The 10297-nt window shown below is 45.2% G+C and overlaps 1 protein-coding gene across 2 annotated transcripts in view; it reads right to left on the bottom strand.

Moving 5' to 3' along the window:
* Positions 1 to 1379: 1379 nt before the first annotated feature.
* magl (MAX dimerization protein MGA-like) overlaps positions 1380 to 10297 on the bottom strand; it is a 20859-nt gene continuing 11941 nt past the window's right edge. For both annotated transcript variants that reach the window (XM_017409284.3, XM_037981632.1), the window contains exons 14-22: positions 9985 to 10200; positions 8337 to 8646; positions 6809 to 7428; positions 6590 to 6687; positions 5027 to 5072; positions 4774 to 4926; positions 3725 to 3836; positions 2989 to 3549; positions 1380 to 2903 (exon numbers count right to left, since the gene is read on the bottom strand). In XM_017409284.3, coding sequence (XP_017264773.2) covers positions 2173 to 2903; positions 2989 to 3549; positions 3725 to 3836; positions 4774 to 4926; positions 5027 to 5072; positions 6590 to 6687; positions 6809 to 7428; positions 8337 to 8646; positions 9985 to 10200 — 2847 coding nt within the window. In that variant the 3' untranslated portion in view covers positions 1380 to 2172. The remainder of the gene's footprint in view (positions 2904 to 2988; positions 3550 to 3724; positions 3837 to 4773; positions 4927 to 5026; positions 5073 to 6589; positions 6688 to 6808; positions 7429 to 8336; positions 8647 to 9984; positions 10201 to 10297) is intronic.

The following is a 10297-nucleotide window of genomic DNA, read 5'->3' as shown; positions in this document are numbered from 1 at the left end:
GCGCTGTGGAGCAGTTTTGCCACGCCCATTTTTGATTCCATTAAAATCGTGTTATTTCTCGCGGGGGACAACTTTCGGTGAAATTTGGTGAGTTTTGGAATATGTTTAGACCTCCAAATTTGCGTTTTAAGAACGCAAAGAATCATAATAATAAACATAGCAGATCCAATAGGCCTTCGCAGCGCTGTCGCTGCTCGGGCCTAAAAATAAAGTTTTGAAGTGTGAATGTTTACATTTCTGTTTTATGTAGGAAATATGGCAAGTTGAGAAGACACTTACCTTTCAGTTTTAAAGAATTTTGTGGTAAAATATAATTAATGTTTAAGATAAAACCATTAAACCTAAAGTAGTAAGAGACATACTGGATGAAAGAAGACTAAAATCCCAACTTGATTTATAAATCAAATTGTTGGCATTTTACAAGAAATTTTAAATTTGTGTTCGTAAAAAGACTGTTTGCTAAAATTTAGGTTTAGACGCTTCAAAAGTTGGTTACATTATTATACTGTATATTCTGTGAAACATTAAAAGTCCTACGTTAAATCTGTTTTCTGCTGAGTTTGTCTACACCGTACGATGTACTTTTACCAAAAGGTCATCACGAATTAATACCAATGGAGCCGCATGTTTCGATGTATTTTTACATTTCAATGTTTGTTTGTTTTTCCAAACCTGCGGAAAAGGGGAGCGCAACAAAAGCTCTTACATAATTGCCCAGAGCCGAAACACGAGAACCCCTGACTTTCAGAAAATTAAATTTAGCGGGAAACAAAATGTTCTTCCAGATTCTCCCAGTCTGCGTAGGAACCCCGGTTTTTAATGGAGCGACATCCAGAAAGAAAACAAAAAAACCCAAAATTTTTGCTTATTTCAGCAAGACACTGCTCAGACCGCTGCTGGTGTTACGACAGCAGGACTGAACAGCACCTGCACCTACAATGAAGAGATTAAAATTTTAAAAAAAAAGCGGGAAAAACAGAAAAACACCTGTTCACCACGTTCATCGCCTGCCACAGAGACGGATCAAACTGGAAAAAATTAGCTTTTTTTGTTTTGTTTTGTTTTGCTGCTCCAGAATGGACTTCCAGCCTTCCTTCAGAGTTTCGAGTTTGTCACAGCGAGTCGTTAAATGTTGTCGATCAGTCCAGGAACCGAGCGATGCCCCGATGGTGCAACAGCTCACACTGATAGGTGCCCGCGTCTGTTTGCTGTTAACGTCGAAAGGTGTTTTGTTATCGCCGCGCAGCGATTACTCAGGAGGGGAAACAGATTAGTTAAAAGCGGAGCAGATAAGAAAGCTGTGAGGACAAAAAAATAGATAAATAAAACTACTGAAAAAAAAACTAACAAGTCATCAACGGATAGGTGTCCAAATAATACCAGCTTTTTGCTTCGTTTTTATTCTAAACAAGATACTTTATTAACCATTGACTCACAAATGTGTTTTGTAATAATAATAAAAACATATCAAGTCTAAATGAACAACTTTTACTTGACTAGCGTCCCAAAATACAGATTTAGTAATGCTACTAAACAGACGGGAGACTCAGTGGATGGTTTAAAGTGCAACAATGGTTCATTTTCATGGTTTTAGTGACAGAAAACAGGCGTTTATTATTGTAACTTTATAACAGTTTGGAGGCTTCGAGCAGCGCCGGCTACAGCTCGAGTCTCTTTTTGCATAAACAGCTTCAAGTACGACGTCATCCAAGTAGATGTTTTTAAAAAAAATACAAAACAAACCCAAACGAGACCCCTCGAGTCGGTTTTACTGACGGTCTCGTTTCGGGACACTTTATCAAAACTCGTACATTCAGCAGGTCGTGTAATGCTAGTTTATCTTCTGCTTTTCTCTACAGTGTGAAGGAAGTCCAGTAGGTTTTCTTTCTTTTTTTTTTTTTTACTTAAAAAAAACAAAACCAAAAAAAAAAAGAGCAGCACTTAATAGAAAATAGAATCTCGCCTCCGATCCTTTAGCTTTTTCCAAACTGGCACATACAGTGAAGCTTTCAGTCCATTTATTTATTTTTGATGCTCCGCACCAAGAAGCAGGAGAGAGAAGCAGATGAAACTCTCCGGCGCCGAGAGGAAGACGTCCGGTCCGACACGCAGCCGCCGTGCCGAGGCGTGAGGCGTGAGGTGTGAGGTGGGGTGGACCTGTGTGTGTACAGGTCAGGAATACTCCAGCTCCGGCTCCAGCTCCTTCTCCACATCTATCCAGGAGCGTTTCTTCGCACTGGGGAAGTCCTTCCCCAGGGAGCCTCGTGTTAACGGTCGGGACGTGTAAGCCTCTCCTTCTGGCGTTGTGGAAGTGGCGGCTTTGTAACTGCGGTTGGAAAACCTGACGGGGCTGTCGTCATCGTCGTCGTCGTCGTAGTCGTAGTCCGACGAGTCTCGTTTCGCTGCATTTTTTAGGTCGGACGCCCTTTTTTTCCGAGGCCTTCCTCTGCACCGTTTGCCGCCCGCGGGACGACCCGCTTTTTGGTCCACCTCGTTCGGGGGGCTTTTTGGCCCACCTCTGTCGCTTTCGCCCCCTGTGGTCGGCTGAGGACCGTCCCTGCCGCGAACGCTTCCGAGAATGGGCTCCAAAACAACCGGGTGGGGAACAAAACACAGGCGAGCGGCAGCTGGGGGCCAGGTCACGCCCGAGCCCGGGTCCCGTGTTTTCTCCGAGGTGTCTGCTTCAGCCGACGGGGGAATCCCTCCTGGGCTCCTGGGATTGGAACCTGACGCTGCGGCTTTGCTTCCCACATCTGAAGTTTGGTCAGACGGAGGGAGGCTTGCCTCCGAGCTCTTGGACGCCTCTCCGTCAGAAGGCTGGGGATTAGCTGCAGAGCTCGCCTCGCCCTCCTTGTCCTTCGGCTTGGGTTCCACCACCATGAAGGCGAAGAAGCCACGACCCACTGTAAGGAGAGAAAAAATAAATAAAAGTAAGAAAACTCAGTGAGACGGTACTTTATAATAACATGAATTTCTTGCCCATCTTACTTGGTTTCAGCGATGAAGGAAGGATGAGTCTGCCAGTTTTGGAGCGAACCACAGGAAGAGGAGTAATCAGATTTGCGGGCAGGACATTGGGTGCTGGCAATCCAGGTGAGGGTCCATTTTGTGTGGCGCCAACTGGAGCTTGTTCCGACGGGGCTGGGCTGTTCGTTTGAGAAGGATCTCCGGACGCTTCCTGGTTCTCTGCCAAAGGAGGTGGCGGCGGAACGGACGCCGTCTGACCCGGGAGGGACCTGGCCTGGATCAGAACATGTTGCCCAGGTAACAGATCCAAGCCGTGCTCTGAGGGTTTTGTGGGATGGAGCATGGTCAGCAGGGTCTGTAAGTTGCTCTGGGCGGCTTTGGGCTGCTGGGCGTGGGTCGGGGGGTCCGGCTGCTGCTGCTGCGGGGGCTGGAGGTGTGAGCGGGGAGCGGTGGCCTGAAGAAGAGCAGCTTTGGTCTGCAGCAGCTTTGAGAAGACGGGCTTCCAGCTCATGTCCCTCTCTCGTTGCTTCTGTCGCTCGAAGATCTCCTTCAGCTTGTTCTGGATCAGGATTTCAGACTTCCCTAAAGAAACAAAACAAACATTCAATCTTTTAATAATCAGATTCTTGTGATTACTTCTCTGATGCTCCACAGGGAGACTGAACGACAAATCTGAGCTAAACGTCTACAAGAAATTCCAAAAAGTGTGCGAGTCGGGACAAAAACCGGACGACCCAGGAAGACCAGCTGCACCCACCTGACTCTAAGGACAGCTTGCGCACGTAGGCAGTCTGCTCCTGGACCAGCCTCTCCTTCTCCTCCTCGAGACATTTGGACGTGTCGTTTATTTCCTGAATTTCTTGCACAGCCTGGAAACACACAGCAGAGAAGGATCCAGTTTTATGACAGCGCCGCAAAACAAACCCCTCTCCGAACTCGGGCGGGAAGTTGAGAGAGGATCTGCTGCGACAGTTTGAAAGCTGCAGAAACTAAACTTTGAATGCGTACTTATCGTTTGTGGTTTGCTAAATTGAATTTTCTGGCTATGTTTAGTAAACCCGTGACCAAAGTTTGGAGAATGACACAAATATTAACATCCCCTCAGCTTTTACGATGCTAATAAGCATGCAGGAAACTCCAGAATGTTATGAAAGGCTGATCAGATGAGCTGCAGGTAACTGAAGTCTCTCCTGCTGACATCACTTCAGTGATCTTCTCCTTCGCACGTCAGCGAGCTGACGACTGAGGAAGAACGGCAGACGCTCGACGCCACTGCTCTTCCTCTGTTACCGAGGCGACACGCGAGGAAACGTGCTCATCGTTATTCACGAGAGCGCCACCTTTAAAAAGTCTACTTTTATCGGTCTGGAATGAGGCCGTCGGGAATTCCAGCCCCGCATTTAAAAAGCTCCACGATGAGGACAAGCGTTATACGATGGGGTTTCCCGGCTCTATAGCAGGCAACAGAGAAAAAGGGTTCATTTAATTTTTTAAAAATTAGAAGGGTTATAAGACAAAGGGTTCTTTTTGAAGACATACCAGCCAGAAAACCTTTGAGTTAAATGTAGATTAGGAAGGCAACAGGCTGTTTTAGCTACTGGCGTTGCTAGATTGTGTGTTTTTACACAGTTTTTAACACAAATCATGATTATTACGGCGAAAATTAACATTTTTTTCTTATTTTCAGGTCAAGCTGACTCATTTTGCAGCACATTTGGTTATCCCCCCCTCCCCTTCCTTTCAGCTTAAACCCCGCCTTGCATCGAGCCGAGCCCAAAACGTGTGCGAGCAGGACGTGGAACCAACCAGGGACAGGAGGTTCAGCACGGGGGTTTTGGAGTGACTCCTCAAGACCCTGCGGAGTTTGTCGTAGAGGACTCGCTGATCCGAACGCCTCTGTTTCTCCAACGTGTTGTGGTTCCTGCGCCAGTAGAGGGTCTTCAAGGAACTCTGTTTCTCCTGCATTTGATGAAGACAGAAGGAGAAAATAAATAAAACCGATAAACCAACGTCTTTAATACGCGTGTGTGTGTGTGTATGTGTGTGTGTGTGGTCGTACCTGACCCCCGGGCTCCATCAAAGATCCAGACTCAGCAGAGGAATGTCTGAATAGAGAAAACAAATCAGGATAAATCAGATTCACATCCTTTTACTGCTGTTTTATAAAGAAAAAAAAGACATATTTACAGGTTCACGTGTGTTTTAATTAAAGAAGCTTATTTCTGTTCAGAACATTATCAGATATAAGTATCTGTGAAGCTAGTTTTCTCGTGATAACGGTCATTATCTCAACATGTTAAAGCTTGTTTTCCTAAAGGAATAAATTTGTTATTCCGATCTAAAAAAAGCTCATTTTTTTCTGTTTTTAGAAATTCCTTTAAAGTCACAACTAAACTAAATCTGTACTGATTCCTAACCCTAATCTGATTCAAGCTGAAAATGGCCCCATTAAAGGGGCATTCTGACCATTTCCAAGTGGGGTTCTGTAAAAGGGTTTTGGGGTCTGGTTGGACTGACGAGCTAACGGCTAGTCTGAGCAGATCAATGACGTCTTAAAACAAGTTTAGTCTTCAACAGTTCATGAGAGCTGGAAGATAAAAGAAATTTCTGTTTTCATACCATAAACATTCCTTTATATTCATCCATTCATCCTCACTCCTCAACTCATCAATCATCCTTCCATCCCCAAATCATCCATCCATCCTCAATCCATCAAATATTCATCCATCCATCTTTAATCCATCAAATATTCATCCATCCATCTTCAATCCATCAAATATTCATCCATCCATCTTCAATCCATCAACTATTCAACCATCCATTTTCAATCCATTAAATAGTCAGTCATCCATCCATCCATCTTCCATCCCCAAATCATCCATCCATTCGTCTATCCTCAATCTATCAAATATTCATCCATCCATCTTCAATCCATCAAATATTCATCCATCCATCTTCAATCCATCAAATATTCAATCATCCATCCTCAATCTATCAAATATTCATCCATCCATCTTCAATCCATTAAATATTCATTTGTCTATTCATCCTCAATCCATCAAGCATTTATCCATTCATCCTCAATCACCAATTCATCTATCTATTCGTCTATCCTCAGTCTATCAAATATTCATCCATCCATCTTCAATCCATTAAATATTCATTTGTCTATTCATCCTCAATCCATCAAGCATTTATCCATTCATCCTCAATCACCAATTCATCTATCTATTCGTCTATCCTCAGTCCATTAAATATTTATCCATCGATCCTCAGTTTATTAAATATTCATCCATCCATTCATTCTAAATCAATCAAACATTTATACATCCATCCCCAATTCATCCATCCATCCTCAATCATCAATCCTTTAAATATTCATGCATTCATCCCCAACCCATTAAATATTCATCCTCAATCCATCATTTATCCATCCAACCTCAATCTATCAAATATTCATCTATCCTCAATCCATCAGTCATGCATCCATCCTCAATTCATCCACCCATCCTCAGTCCATAAATCATTCATTAACACTCATCCATCCATCAGAAAAGATCACTTGTGATGGTGGGAGAATCCCATCATCCTTCCAGCAGCAGGTCTGACAGAAACTTGTTACCTTGTACTGTCTGAGTTCTTCGTAGCATCTTCTCTCATTTTAGCAAAGAGCGCTCCATGTTTTCCTTCCTCCACAGTTTCGATGTCCACAGTCTCATCCTGCAGAAACAAACATCATCAGCCATCTTACTTTAAACCACGACGACCATCCCGGTGTTTCCTCATCATTTAATATTATCTGACGCGTGTTTGTGGATTCAAACCAAAACTGAAGACCTACGTCATTGTCAAACTCTTCGTCGTCTGAAAAGCCAGAGCTCAGATCCTCTGAGGAGAAATCCAAGTTGGACTCCTGTGTTGGCGCCTGCCTGTCGTCAGCCTCGCCGTTTTCCCCCGACGGCGTCTTCTTCCCAGAAAGCGGAGCAGAGGAGGAGGAGCCTGGCTCGGCTGAACTGCTGCTCAGCAGCTCCTTCACCTTACGAAGCGTGTCAAACCCGACCCACTCTTTCGCCAGGTGCCTCAGATCGGAGGCGGCCTCCGTCGGGCGGCGGGGCTCGGCTCGCCCGGCGGCACCGTTGGTCCCGTCGGCACTGTCGGCCCCGGGTTTCGGGAGGTCGACGAGGGTGAAACCTCCGGGCAGGGCGACGCCGGGTGGATTCTGGCCTCCGGCGGCCTGGTTGGACGGCGGGCAGATCCTGAAGGAATACGTCCCGCTCTGGCCCAGGAAGAGGGGGTTCTTCAGCGACGACGAGACGGTGAGCGAGACGGGCGACGTCGCCGAGCTGGTCTGGAAGTTGGGCTGGACTGGGATTAACAGCTGGATGGGGTAGACGGGCGGCGAGTTGAGCGAAGGCTGCTGGATGATGGTGGCTGCTTTGTTGGCAGACGGTAGCAGCTCGGCTAAAGAAACAGAGAGGAGGGGGAACGATGACGAGACAAAAAGATGACTACGTTATTTCAACAGAACGGTTTGATCAGATTTTACTGAATCACTGAGGTCACCTCTGCAGCCGAGGCAACCAGCAAACACAATCAAGCTAAAACCTGGTGCGGTGGCAGCTAAGGTCGGGCAATATGCTAAATTTTTTCAACCGATATTCGTCAGTCCAACAAATGACGATGGGCGATGTATTCGCACAGGTGACGTCTGGACTTTTTCTGTCATCTCAAATGGAACGAAAATATCTGTACACACCGGCCACAAGCACACCTTCGGAACGCGCCTTTAGCACCGCCGGTAACGTCGTTAACAACCCGCGCAGCCTGCTGATATGGCAAGCCACGTGGGCCATATATCGCCACTTTTACCGCACGTCTGGCTAAAAAGTCATGCAAAAAATGCCAGGTTTTGTCTCAGAATGCCGGCGAAAAAAACATTCAAAATGCCGCTTTTCATGCCGTTGTAGGACAACCTTTTGGACGAAACAGGTTTTATTGTCAGCATAAAATAATACTGAAATGAATGCAGCTGGACTTTGTTCATTAAAGGAAACTGTCTAAATGTTACTTTTGTTGCTTTTTATCAGGTAAACAACCATCAGAATAGGAGAGTTTATCATGTCGTGTCGCAGATTTCTCTCTGGTTTTAGGACGAAGGCTAATTTACGGCACACTCGCTCTTATTTTTTTAATTTAAACATTTCTTCATGTGCATTTATAGAAAGACTCTAAGCAAACGTCATGTCTGAACGAGGCATATTTAGTTGTTTGCCGTCCTGGACGGCATTTTCCTTCTTTTTTCTTTTTTTATTTAGGAAATTCAAATTAAACAGTCTTTGTGCCGAGACGACACGGAGACAATTTTGTACCTGCAGGATGCGACATCGTCATCTGAGCCGCCAACTTCTGAGCCACCAACTCCTGAGCCAACAACTTCGGAGCACCCAACTTCGGAGCCACCGTATCCATTTTGGCTACAACCGGAGGAGCGGTCGCGCAGGCGGAGACCCCTGCGGCGTTGGCATTCCCCGCCGAGCCCTGGTTCTGGGAGGCGGTCTGAGAAAGGCCACCTGAAGCGGGGAGGCGGCCTGTGACGTGGGCCGCGAGGCGGTTGGCTGGATGCAGAGACCCCATGTTTCCAAGCACCAGTCTGGCGTAATTGTAGTGTTTGCCGTTTACCTAAAAACAAGAAAGGTAAATAAACCTGTAAGTTAGCATTTCTATAAGATGTAGTTCTGGTAAACGAACAATTAAAGAACAGATCAGTTTCAAAGTACCCGACTTTCATTAGAGACAGATCCTAAAGAGGCATTTAGGCCATTTTGTACTGGGATTCGGTTGAAAAGCTATGAAAAATTTAAGTCTAAGCAGTTGTAGGTGAAATTCACTAATCAGTGAATCAGTAATCAGCTCAGAAGTCTATACACACACACACACACACACATATATATATATATATATATATATATATAAATATATATATATTAAAAACAAAAATAATTCCCTTCTCACCCTCCGCGGGTGGTCTTTGTTTCATCCTCTGAGCTCGGGTCCTCTACCAGAGGCCTGGGAGCTTGAGGGTTCTGCGCAGTATCTTGGCTGTGCCTAGAACTGCACATTTCTGGACTGAGATGTCTGATGTNCCTCTCTGAGGCCCTGGTATTTCTCCAGTTTCTCGTGCTCCTTTTTCCTGATGTTGCAATCACTCGGTATTGCTACATCTACCACAACTGCTTTCCTCTGTTGTTTATCCACCACCACAATGTCCGGTTGGTTCGCCATTACCATTTTGTCTGTCTGGATCTGGAAGTCCCACAGGATCTTAGCTCTGTCATTCTCCACTACCTTTGGGGGTGTTCCCCTGCAGCACATTGGCTACAACACAACCATATGGACCACTGAACCAGAGAATTTAATTAGCCTAGCTTCCTTTTTATTATATATATATATATATATATATATATATATATATATATATATATATATATATATAAAAAGACTACAGTTTATCTTTTCATGGTTATTCTGAGTTTTTATGGGTATTTGCAAAAGCAAACTGGAGCACTTAATGCATCCTGGCCCACTACCAGCAATAATACCTTAAAATCTTCTATTTTTATAGGGTTTTATATTTCTATTAACCATTTATTATAAGAGTGTCAGATTTTTTATTAAAAAAAATAATAATGGAAGAGCTCATTCAGACCTCAGGACCTCTCCAAACAAATCCCACAGCTTCCATCACTTTCAAGGCCTGTTGTTCAGGAACAGGAAGCCCAACACTCACGTCTACATCTGTCTTATTTTCTTGTACTGACTCCAAGCTCATAACGAACAAATAAAAGTCTTTCCCAGCACAGGAAACCAAGCAGAATTACTAAGATGTTAATCTCAGATCAGGATTTTATTTACGTCTCTGGTCTGATTTAGGAAACGCTTTGTACGACTGCACGTAAACTAACCATTTCCTGAGCTGCAGTAAAATGTAAATTTACAGTTTCCCCTTTTTAAAAGTACCTCTATGAGTCCGGTTGCTCTGTAGCCGCTGGGCTTCTTCCTGGCGCTCAGGCTGCCAGCAGCAACCACGCCTCTCAGGAAGGGCGTGGCCCCGTACCACATCTCCGGATCCTCGGCCGGTCCGTCGTCCTCCTCCGCATCGGCGTCGCCGTCATAATAATCGTCGGACTCGTCCTCCTCGCAGTCACTGACCTGGGCCGGTTTACTGATTTGGACCTAGGAGCGATCGGAGAACAATGAGGGATCATGTGAAAACTGACCTGAAAGCAAACGCCGCGATGTTCCGTAACCCCCCCCCCCCCCCCCCCCCCCC

The sequence above is a fragment of the Kryptolebias marmoratus genome, linkage group LG19 (genome assembly GCF_001649575.2).
Source record: "Kryptolebias marmoratus isolate JLee-2015 linkage group LG19, ASM164957v2, whole genome shotgun sequence".
In the NCBI taxonomy this organism is placed as follows: domain Eukaryota; kingdom Metazoa; phylum Chordata; class Actinopteri; order Cyprinodontiformes; family Rivulidae; genus Kryptolebias; species Kryptolebias marmoratus.
The sequence above is the reverse complement of the archived record's forward strand: the minus strand, read 5'-3'. Positions and strand labels throughout refer to the sequence as shown.